The 12,827-nt window shown below is 40.4% G+C and overlaps 1 protein-coding gene across 10 annotated transcripts in view; it reads right to left on the minus strand.

Annotated features, from left to right (window-relative positions):
* The window catches only part of ntng1a (netrin g1a), a 66,996-nt gene that overhangs the window by 47,884 nt on the left and 6,285 nt on the right, over nt 1–12,827 (minus strand). For all 10 annotated transcript variants that reach the window (XM_086021159.1, XM_086021158.1, XM_086021165.1 and 7 more), the window contains one exon: nt 10,964–11,555. In XM_086021159.1, coding sequence (XP_085877285.1) covers nt 10,964–11,212 — 249 coding nt within the window. In that variant the 5' untranslated portion in view covers nt 11,213–11,555. The remainder of the gene's footprint in view (nt 1–10,963; nt 11,556–12,827) is intronic.

Here is a 12,827-nt window from a genome sequence, read left to right on the forward strand (position 1 = left end):
AGCATGTAAAGAATTTAAAGTCAACATGGCGCTCTGTAGGAATTGTTACTTTAGAAATAGAGCAGCCCTACAGCTTCCAACAAAGATGATTCAGAGTGGAAATCCAGTATGCTGGCACGGCGAGCGGCTTACTCTGTGTTCTTATCTCTTGGCAGAGCGATGCTGAGACGCTCACTGCCACATGGCACCCAGATACGTGGTGAGGCATAGTCACACATGCTGGCTTTTATGAGTCATTGCACACCACCATGGCTTCCGAAAGGCGAAAAAAGCAAAAGAATCAAAAAGGTCCGGTTGGTTAAAACTCCCAAAATAGCTGGCAAAATAATGGGGTGAAATTGTTTGGACTGTACAACCCAATTATATTGGTATTTTCTGCCATTATGCCACAATGACTATGAACATCACCAGGCTTTGCATTTCAGTTTAGCTTGCCATAGTATGGTTTGGAACAGTAAATCTTTGTCTGGCTTGTGGTTCCACTGTTGGATGTGTTGGTAACACGTCAATAGTGGGACATCATAGCAGCGCGACAGTATAACCTGCCAATAAATTCAATAAGGAAGAGTGGCCTGTCACAGTAAATAAAGGACAACAATGGGGGATATCCAACATAGATGATATTCTTGGCATATGACTGTGCATCACCTGGCAAGCTTTGTTTGATAAAAAGTGCATTATGTGGTATTTCCTATTCTCTCAGCAATGTTACAAGGAGGTTATTATTCTCTGTCATCCAGTCATTTGGTCGTAACACATCCCCATAGGTGGCATGTCAGTACTGTCGGAACTGATTGGGGTGGTCCCTTACTTACATTGTGTCTGATTAAAACGACACACTCACAAAAGTGCAAAACACAGTCAGTGTTTCCCCCTGAAAAATTTCCCTTTTGTCAAACCATGTCTGCAAAAAATCAACTAAAATTAATCATCAAACTGCATGGCTCAAATGAGCCATGTGTCTTGTTGAAGTGTAAACATCACACCTCCTGTATTGCGGTCTTGATTCTACAAATCAACTTGTATTCCCATTCAACTATTTAAGTGGATCTGTTCCATTACTTTTGCTCAATTAAACATGTGATATTTCTGTTACAAATAGACACAAACAGGAATAAAACCTGGGAATAAAATCTTGAATGGTGATCTCGTCTCATATTGGTCTTTTAATGTCTGACCCATTTGTTTGAAATCTTGAGCAAACGATAATACTTAGTTCAGATGTTTATGCAGAATCATCTTATATGTCTTAACCCAGTCAGGGTCACAGGAAATTGGGGCCTACACCAGCTGTCTTTGCATATACGTTAGAGTGCATAAACATACCGTACATATGTACATACTCGTACAGTATGTGTGACTACTAAATACTCTAAATGAGAAAAAAGAAACAAGCTTTCAGGTGCATGACTGAATGAGACAACTCACACATTTTCCAAACAGATAATCACGCCCCTGGTGTTGCTACGGGAAACCATCAGGTAAAAAAATGATTGTATAAGACACAAACACGGTGCTCGGATGATATATGTATTGTTGCGTACCATGGGCATATTAAATAAATGAATACAATTCTCCAAACACTAGAAAGACCCCCACAGCAGCTTGAAATCAGTCAGAAAGAAACTGAGGGGACGTGGCAGTGTGGAATGGATTCCAACCTAAATTGCATACCAGAGGGAGCATTTATGGGGAGGTATGTTAGGGAAGCCGATTAGGGTTAGTAATTTCTTTAACTGAGGCAAATACAAATTGCTCAATGATTGTAAAACAACATTGTGAATGAGAACAATTATAAACATCTCCATGTAGAAGTTTTAAAAGGCAGCAAGTGAGACATACTGCTACGAGACAAACGTAAACACTTTCAGGTTAACATTGAAATGCATGTAAGAAATGCATCATCCTAATGTAGCTCAGATGGTCATTTAATTGACTACTGATCTATAATCATCTACTAGCTACTTAGTGTTTCATATTTCTCGACGGTAGTCAATCTGATGGCAAGGCAGGATGCCAACTAATAACGTAAGTGCACAGAAGCCCTTGATGCGATCTAAGGGAATGCAGGCGAGGTGCGACTCGTCTCAAACGCCAACGCTGCCTGCCACAATGGCTGCCGCTCACTGTATGGCGCATGGGTTTAGACTGGGGGGACAGACTGAACGACGCTGAATAAGCACTGAAAGAGAAGCCTTTCGGTGAGACAACAATACAAGTCCCAGAGTAACAGCTAATACCTGGCACCTCTCGCTAAATCATTTCATTTAGAGCGTCTGATGTGCAGACAGACGGGATGTAAAATGCATTTCCACGCCAAGCCTCTCAAGTGCTTACCGTCCGTGCGAGCATAATGAAAAGATTACCGGTTGCACCCCCTTGTCAAATCATGCTTCTGAAACAAGTGCATGACACCTTAAGGGAGCTATTTTCAATATACTGTCAGAAACAGGGGGAGACCATTTTCATTTGTCTTATGGCGAATTGTGGGACTCCAGGGTAGTTATTTGGACCTTTTTAGAGAGAAAAACAAAAGCTATAAAAGTCACGTCTTGTAAACCTGCAATTTATCACTTCTGATTCCAAAATTGACTTGTGGAAAAAAATGTCAAAATCCAAACAAAACTGCGGAGTACCACACCCACATCATTTCACTTCTGAAATTTCAATGGTGTTCAGTGAAACCGATATACAATGGAGCCCCACAATTCGCGAGGGATAAGGTCCAAGCCTGAACCACAAATAAATGATAGTTCCTTAAAAGCGATCTTAACTGCCTATATTAACAGTTTAAACCATACAATACAGCACAGTAAACAGCTAACAGCTAAGTATGCACGTCAACAATTCTGATAATGATGATGACGGCACAACAAAGCACAGGCGTGACTAAACTTGGAGTGTGCTGTGCTGTTGGGAAAGTCTCCTGCGTCGTAGTCTCCTGTTTCCAAGCGACGTAGCAGTTAGCTCTACATTGTGAAGGGCTTTGGTGTTTAATGATACGAAACCGCAGCAACACACAAACTGGCTTTCTTGAATAGGTTTCTGTTGGAACAGATTCAAATGGTTTTGATGCCGTGTTTAGACCCGGTTCAGAAATTATTGCGAGCCAAAGCGGGCGTGGGAGCCACCATCTTATATATCCAGTCCCGTTCACTGTCAATCATCCGTTTAACACTGCTTCTGTTCGATTTGTCATTGAATAATAAGCAAGTGAGAAGGCGGAACTCCTGCCTGGGGGTTCCACTTGTACTCTGATAGTGTGAATGTGATCCAATTTTGCAATGTAAGGCAAAAGTTACAAAGCCACCAGATGTAAATCCACTAATTAAGGGAGAAATGGACTGAAGATTACTATATGGCCTTTGTGGATGGCTTGGAGTATTGAGAGGTTGAAATGCTAAGTGTATCTGCCTTCACCCTGAAGCTGCAGTTACTGCAAGTCTAGCCACAATTTACCAACTGGTCTCTCTGTCCTAAATGGGGTTAATAGAATGCTAACAATCAGAATAGCCTTGACAGCAGTTCACTACCTCCCTTCTGGTTAAATTCAGCTCCTCTCATCCTTTCGTCTCCCTCCGAAAGAAACTGTAACTCTCACCTCGGCTCAATCAGGAAGATTGCTTATTAAGGAAAGGCTCTGGGGTACCTCACTAAATTGGGGGGGGGGGGAGCACAGTCTCACTTGTGCGATAACAACAGATTTATGTCAGAATTAGGTGTAAATAGCTGCACTGGCTATTCCCCTTCTTTAATTAAGCAAGCACATTTCCTAGGCTTCAATGTGTTCTCCCTGCATGGCATATGCTTGTATGCTTAAATAGGGACCGAGCCATGTGGAGAGTGAACAGAAAAGCCATTCAAGTGCATTCCCAAAGGCATTAAATGGCTAAAAACAAAAGCATGACAGATTTAAGAACGTATATTGCCATAATAGTTGAGAAATTCCACTTTCATTCATTTGTCCTGTTGTGTTTCGCTATCCGTGTGAACTAGCTTTGTGCATCTGTCAATGAGTCGTCAACACAATGATACACAGCAGCAAATGTCAGATTATTTCTCAACGTCAGATCAAGATGAGTGCATAGTCAAAATAAAAAATGTTCCAGCACACTGCTATATTGCTTTGAAAAACTGCAGAGTGTGTACTTCCTAGACAGTTCTATCTGCAGCCTTTTCATCTGCCCGAGTTCTATTTTGGAGACTCCAAAAAAGGTGCACAACTTCCTATTGCCACACATTACCTGGGATAGCAAATCTAACCGATATAACTAAAAGCCACCGGACACATTTCCACAACAACCTGAAGTGAGCGTAGTGTAGCACATTTATCATTAACTAAATGGATACATTGAGCTGTGGCTTCTTATCTTTTATTTTGCAGGTGCTTGTTATGCATATTGCATATCAGCCCTAAAAACTGCAGTGGAACATTATTGATGCAACCCAAGACAAATTTACAACTTGGGAGACTCATTTGCCACATATTCACCCAATTAAAAGAATTGCTCGAAAAGGATAGAAATGCTGTGCTTGGAAGGTTTAGCATCTGCTACTAAAGTGAGATCATTTGACCCCCACCATGTAGATAAAAATGAGCAATGGGATCACTGGTTTTGCTCTATTCTAATAATTCCCGTTTATCTATTGCAATTAACATTAAAAATCCAACAAATCAATCAATAAAATTACAAGTGTCTGTAAATGTGAAAGCCGCCATATGCCAGAGAATCTGATTTGCATTTGGTGTCCCAAACAGTGTTGCGAAATTCATTCCAGCACTACAAAGAGAAATTACATGTAATATTACAGTACCGCTATCAATTTTCCGAGCATCGAATGGCAAAAGACGAAAAGTAGGATGAAAGCAGTGCCTCCCCATCGTAATTCTTCATAAGTGATTAACTGTGAAATGCAACAAATCCTCCCATAACTGCAAGAGAGATTCAGGGACCACACATACTGTAAGGAATGAAGACGGAAAATTGAGCAAAATGGTTTGGGCCAAAAATGTCAGAGGAAATTGAGAGTTCAAGGAGGCTAATCCATTGGTCCAAAAAGTCAGTGAGCAGCAAGAGTGTTTAGCACAGAGACAAGGTGATATTTCTGGGTTTCAGTTAAATAATCTTATACAATATTCAGAGGCAATACTTGACTTGTATTCCATTGCTATTTGATGGCAACTGTCATGTGAAATGCCATTTCAATATATGGAAACCTCAACCGAATGAATTATTGAATGCAACAGTTTTCCAAAAGGGTCAATCCACAAAAACTCCACCTTATACTCTATTTTTATTCACAGCGAAATACTCTAAAATTCATATTCAAACATGTATAAAGTTTTCCTCTTCTATGGCTTGCCTCTTTATTGTTTTGGGGCAAAATAAGAGATGTTTTTCTCCCTACTTTAAAAAGAAGTCGACGGAGGCTGTGGGAACCTGGAGTCAAGGAGGCCCCCTGTTATGGCATTGTGGCAATATAAACGGTTGAAGCAACACTGAGCGCATTGATGGCACCCAGATAGACAAGTCACACACACAGCATCACAAAAAAACAAAAAACAAAAAAACACCTGATGTTGTCACGAAGCCAACTTTTCACCAAGTTTATACGAACAAACTTTTCTCCCCGGATCTGCAAACGTCTCCTTTGCATTTTTAAATAGACAGAGTTGTATTTTCCCCATCATTTCCTCTTATGTTTTTGTAATGTATCTTTAATTCAGTGAAATAGCACAATGGGCCCTCAGCAAAGAGATGCTGAACCACAATCATAAACAGAAAACATGTTCAGGGTTAATTAAGCTAATTAAATCACAAGTGATATCACAAATTAAATAAAGCCAATGCATTGACATCTTCCATCCCATATTGGTGCAAATCCTGCACATCTGTCACAGTAATACTGCAATAAAAATGTTCATTTGATTTTTAGCTGGGTAAAGATGAAAGAAGCCATGTAAAATTGATCAAGCCGACTTCATCATCCGATGCTGAACACTTCCATTGGATGTGTAATTAGTTTTTCTGTACTAGTTAATTGCTGCTGCGGTTATGGGTTCTGACCTTTTTGAAGTCAGTCAGTCAGTCCGGAAAAACGCCTTTGTGCTTGTGTTTGCTATCTCGTCCACTTCATAACAAAAAAGGCGCCATAAACAGGTTTATTAGACAGAATGTCAGCGTCTATGAAAACATTGCAGCCCTGTGAAAATCATTTCACCCACTCATCCACCACTAAACCAAGCAGTATTAGGATTGGAAATAAGGCATATTGTGGCTGACAGTTGTCTTATTTCTTTAGGAAATGTCATCATGGAGTCAGTTGCGAGATGGCACAGTGCATTAGTGAGGGATGAGTGAGGTATGGGGAGTAAAAATACTTTCCTCAACGCAAATCCTTAATCAGGATCAGCTTTGGAAAAGGTTAAGTTTGCATAACTCCATGTCAATGTGCGGATGACAAGGGCACATCTCAATTGCACTTCGTAACTATCAAACCTATAAAAAAAAGAAGAAAAAAACACAGTTTTTCTGGTTTATAGGAGTGAAAGATCACAAAGTTATAGTGAAGAACAACCCTCACGACTCCAATTAACAAGCATGCATTACACACATCACACATTAGACAGCTGCTTTGACAAGCAATGTATAGCCCAATATAGCCCGTACATGTGCTTTAGTTTTCAAACGAGACAATTTCCATCCATCCATTTTCTGCTGCTTATACTTTTCAAGGTCACAGGTGAGGCAGAGCTCGCCCTCAGCATTGCCTATCCTCTGTTTTTGAGCTCTCAAAATAAATTTAGCATAAATCTACTGTTATATTTGTCTCTTTGGAAGCTCTGACTAATACCTAACAAAATGGTCACATCAGCAGGCTCCCATGTAATTAAACCTGCTTTACTACTTTGGCAAATCAGCTGATTCTCAGTAACCACCCAGCAACAGTCGCCTTATTTAGGTTTTGTTGAGTCAGCCAACAAACGTGAGCCTTTAAGACATCATGGGGTTCTCCTAACGGAACAATTGCGTCATCATGACACAAAAAGTGCTGTGCAACTTCTATATTTTGGGAAATAAAAAGCTGTTTTTATGAATCAGCTGGAATATATCAGTAGAGGATTTGTTAATTTGTAGTCATTTAAAAACAAAAACAAAGTCTCCATCCTCAGTTAAAAAAACACATCAACACAGGCAAATGAAAGGAGAACTAAACCCAAGATGTCAAATGTCAAGGTTGAGGATTTTTGTCTTGACGATGGCAAAAGGAAGGGAAGCAGGGAGGCAAGGCAGGTTGACTCTCAAAAAAAGAACTTATTTTCACCAAATAGAAAGGAAAACAAGGTACCTGGAAATATCAAAACAACAAATGAACAAAGTCCCCAAAAGACACAAACAAAGCAACTGTGGGGAAAGCACGGGGAAAACTTGACACGATGCGAGACAACAACACCATTAAACAGTCACAGACTGAACAATCCCAGGGAACTAAATACAAACAAATTGACGTGACAACGAGGCACACCTGGACAAGACATAAGTGGCTGAAGGGAGTTGATAACAAGAACAGGTGGAGACAACCAAACCAAACGTGCAGACAAGACATGAACATGGAACAAAAAAAAAAAGAATCAAAACCAAATGTAATTAAAACAAAAGTCAACAAAAGCATTGACCTTTAATTAAAACTATGAAAATATTGGTGGGCTAATATCTCTTTATTGTTTCATTTGAGCACAAGGCATGCTATTAAATTCTAATTAGCATGTGAAATGCTATGTGAATTTTGGTGAAACTTTCTCTCCTTAAGTCTGGAGTATTGTAGTTTAGCCTTCTCTGTAATGACAAATGATACTTTTCATAAACTCAAGGCTCCTCTGCTGAATGCGTTGCAGTTTCAATCATCAAAATGTTTGAGATTGCGGAACCTGTCACGGGTGCTCTTAAAGGCCAGGTGTTTAACTTGAGGGGATAGCAGCATCTCATATAATGGTAGACTTGAAGCGGCGTTCAATGATTGGCATCTTATTGCCATTTGAAACGTCACAGGTCTCAAAGAGAAAAAGATGCCAATGTGTGCGGGCAATGAGGAGTATTTGCAGCCTTCCTCTATCCATGACCCGGGGATGAAGGCCTCTGGCAGACATAAGAATGCTCATATAAGCACAGTGCCCTCCAGCTGCTCCACTACCTCATTCTCATATCCAACTTGAGGTTTATTTCCAACTCCACAGACACAACCCTACAAAATGTGCCTGATTGAACAAGTGTTAAATCAGTTTCCACGTTGATGAAATTCTCAGATAACACAGTCTAGTTGCAATGCTAGCAATAATATACTGAGTTTCAGTTGTGTATCCAGAAATAGAAGAGTGCCCGTGAAGCCTCCGACATGCATGACGCCCGCCCACCCTCGATTCATTTGTCCATCACAGTCGCAGAGAAGCAAACAGGAAGCACACTCAAGGTTTCACTTTGGATCAATCGGGGGTCACGCAAATGAGCGGGGAATGTAAGGTGCTCCTGTTTTGACGATGGCCTTTTTGATATGACAAGCAATCCGTTTCACCCGCTAAACTCACTGCACTCAGTGAGACGTGGAGTCAACCGAAGGCGGAGAAGACCGTGTTTTCGAAAAGAACTTGAGGACAGGTCCACAGAAACATAGTCTAAGTATTCATTTTTACATTTCAAATCCATCTATCTATCCATGTTCTATAGTGCTAGCCCTCATTCTGGTCTTTGAAGTCAATCCCATCCTACAATTAGGGCAAAAGACAGAAGTCTATTATTCTGAAACTCTAAAAAAATAACAATAATAATATCCATATTCACAATATGGATATAATGGACATACAGAAAGTAAAAATTGGGGATTGTAATTTGATGAGATATGGTATTATCATATATTAGCTATATTAGGAATGGACATATTGATGAACTTTGAACATGATCTTGATATGGGCTCGAGAATTAGAACATTGTGACATAAATATACAGAGTTAAATAATTGAATACATTTGACATAGCATTTCCTATTTTCATTAATTGGCTGTTTTTGTGCTGGTCTCTTCAGCCATTTTCAGGCTCCTGATTGGCCAATATGGCCTCACAGTAACGGATCTGTTGTTTGACAGCCTGTTAATGGGTTTTGATGCGGGCAGAGATTTCTTTTTTGAACACTAAGCGACATGGAGCATTTTCGAAAATACTTGTGTAAGTGTGGACATTGCCTAAAATATGTCCAGCAGAAAAATGTGCAGTATGAATAAAATACATTATCTACATGTTGAATTATTCACAATCTTGAGTCTCCATCGTGGCCCACTGAGGTGATATTAGCTAGTCAGTCACTGCATGCGTCGCACATAGTCCTCTGGGTCTCCGAGTCCCAGATGCTCTCGCCTTCTCCAATCTCTCTTGATCATTTGCTCGCCTTTGTCATCCCCATTTTGTTAATCCCCCTCCCTCCATTGCTCTGTCTCTCTGCCTGAGCTGAGTTTCTGCTGACGATTGCTCGAGTCTATTTTTATTCCTAAAGTTACTACTTTTCTTGCTGGAACATTTTGCTATTTATCTAAAAAACTATCGAAGCTGCGTGGCTGTTCTTAGAGAATCTTTGATGAAAACACGACAGACCAAAGTTGATTCATCATTTAGCTATCTGGGGCCACCGGCTGTGAGCTTTCAAAGTGAAAAGGACCCCCAAATAAGGAGCAGGATTGGTTTGCTAATTAAACACTTGACCTAATATGCATCATTTTATTTTCAGCTCCACAAGGAGTTTGTGATTTTCCTGATTGCTGGATAATTTGCAGATGCATCAAGGAGGACTTTAATCAACCAATCATTGCTTTTATTGGGTACTTTAAGTATCCATTAGAATGACTGTAGCCGAGGGTTTTTTCAGGGGGACACAAAATGGTCCCAAGGATATTTGCTCAATACCTATGCCTATTGTTTTCTGACTTTGAATGTATGTACAAAATTATTTGATGGCAGAATATCACATTTCCAAAAGGGTGAGATCTAGATAATAATACATTTACTAGAACTGCACGGTCACAAGTGACTACAATGTATCCCACTCAGAATCCACCAATTGTTGATTTATTATGCAGGGGTCCTGAGTTTATGACTTAGTCCCATTCCTACTGCGGCGAAATAACACAACTTTTTACGCAAGTCGGAAAACATGGTAGTCTGTCACTGAGCTACAGTGAAGTTATGTATGAAAAACGCGATTAAGCCATATTTCCAAAGCAATCAAAATAGTAAGTCCGGAGGTCGATGAGTGTGCCTTCTTGTGCCAAATCATAAAATACTGTACGTAAACTAGTTCAATGTGCAGCATTTGTCAAATCAAAACCTCGTACCATCGTAAACCGAGGACTGGATGTGTTGTAAATGTATCTGTATCAAAAGTTGTTTAACAAAGAGTAATATGAATCATATCAAATGAAACTGTTAATTATCTTTTGACAATTACTAAATGTAAAGGTGAGATTAATGTTGAGGTCAGCACTGTTAAAAATACACAAAATATAAATTTGATCTACACTGAAATAAAAGAAATATATACAAGGAAATTAATGCTTGATATATAATGGTGAGTGAACGCTTTTGTATGTTCACTTTTTTTCCAGTTCTGGTTGCATTACTGCAGTCCTACTGAAGCTTTGGTGTTTGTTTTCCCTGGCCAAGTCACATTATGTTGTGTTTTGTGTAATCAGTAATCAGTGTCAACAACACCCTTAGGAGCAGCTCTCTAAACAGCAGAGCGTGACGTCAGCCTGCACACGCTTTCTTGTCTTTAGCCACATTATTGCTACGCAGGCTACGCAATTGTCTATCACTCCTTGGAGGGCAGATGTTATCGCTCCATTGTGCAACAAAACTGAGAAACAGTTGTGTTTAACGCCATAGTTTAGATCAAGGCTTGGCTGCATGCATGTACTCACCAGTGCGCAGTATGTCTCAGGAGGATTTCCACAGGTGATGTTGGGTGGATCAAGCGTAACCTTCAGGTACTGGGTCATGTCTGCCGCCTCTGGCTGGCAGGCCATGTAGTCCCAGGTTAGTCCTTCGTCTGAGTAAACCTGGGATTTGCACACGTCATAGTGGCCCCATGCTGCAGGGTAATGCTGCATGGCGGCATGGCAAACACCAGTCCACAACGCCTGCAGCGTCAATGCCAAATAGAGACCCATGACTGGTCCTCTCTCAGCCCCTTCCCTTGGAGCTGGATCTCCTTATGAAGACTTATAAACAAGGGTCCCTTCTTCTACTTCCGATTGCACCGACAGAAACTCATTCAACGGGAATTGGGAGACATGCCTTCTAGGCGACTTAAAGGCGTCTTCTTTTCTTTTTACTCTGTGTGTCTCTAGGGTTAGCAGCCCATTGAGAAGAGGACAAGATTGAGGGAGGCTGGTGGAAAAGGGAGAGGCGAAGGAGATAGCCCTTTGACGTGTTGATAAGACAATGTGTGACAGGTCTCCTCAGCTTGTCTGGCTGTCAGTCACTGTGCTCGTCCTGTGTGGCGGTCTGGAACTGTGGAGAAATGACAAACAGAGCATGGGGATGAATCTATTCCTCCTTTATGGGGATGAGGATTGAAGTGAATGACATTGTTTGGCACCATTGCAAGGCAGAACGCAAATAAATTTGCAGACCAAACATGGGCTGGATCGGATCGAATTATAAAGTATACAGTATGTGTCACTGAGGAAAGATGAAGAATACTGTATTCTTTTTCATGTCATTATAGCCACAGTCAGCGAGGTATTGTTTTAAGATGCTTATTAATGACCTTGCAGTGGTGTCGAGGTTCTTATCAGGCAATGTTTGGTTTTTTTGTCTTTTGATTTTCTCAAAGCAAACTATTTTTGCAAATTGCAAAAGCTCAGGAAAGAAAAAAACATATCCATGCAGGTCTGTTGTAAAGTTTCTTAAATCTCGATATGTCCGTATTTTTTAGCGATGGCCAAGTTGTTTTCCACCAGAAAATCTCTTCGGTTTTTCCACCAATGTATTTCCAAAACATGACATGCATGATGGCAGATCCTGTCTACAATCACAGGGGCACCTGGCATGCCTTGGGGTATTTCTGTCACAATAGACATGGTACAACTCCTCTTCTCTGCTCTGAGAGCAGAACAGTACTGCGTGCCTCCCAATGGAATAAAATGAACTATGGTGATGGAAGTAGTGGCATCCACTGCAGCCAATCGAAGTACTGGTTTAAAAACATGCTTCTTGACTTTAGTACATTAAGACAAATTTGGCTGAATGGCAATAGCATGGAATGAGCGAACCAAGCAAAAACACGACAATATCGTATGAACTATCACTGGACACTTCATAAGGTACACCTGCACAATCTGAATGGGTCTAAGAACTGTATTTTATAACAATAGAAATGATTAGATTTATCTAATTAAAGTACCTATTGCTGTGTCTCATGAGTTAGAATGAGTAAGAATCCTGTCAATTGCGGAGGACTGATTGTTGCCTGATTTCGTCCCGAAGAAATCGAGACAAAGTAGCGTGCACTACAGGGCTGCAAACAACAGTGACGTCGTTGATTTTTACCAAACCAGTTTAAGGAAGAAAAATTTGATGTTAGCTAAGTGAAGTTAAATTACATTGATAAAGACTCCCTCTGTGGTCACCATTATTCTACTGACTATGCCACTAGCATGGAAACAGGAGTTTCTCCCCCATCCCATTACAAATAAAATAATGACAATTCATCAATTAATTCCTGATTAATTTCCCCATAATCAATCAGATATCCATACTTCAGATGCTACTATCTTAGAC

This window comes from Filicampus tigris, chromosome 21 (assembly GCF_054856515.1).
Source record: "Filicampus tigris isolate MCC_2025a chromosome 21, RoL_Ftig_1.0, whole genome shotgun sequence".
NCBI classification, from domain to species: Eukaryota; Metazoa; Chordata; class Actinopteri; order Syngnathiformes; family Syngnathidae; genus Filicampus; species Filicampus tigris.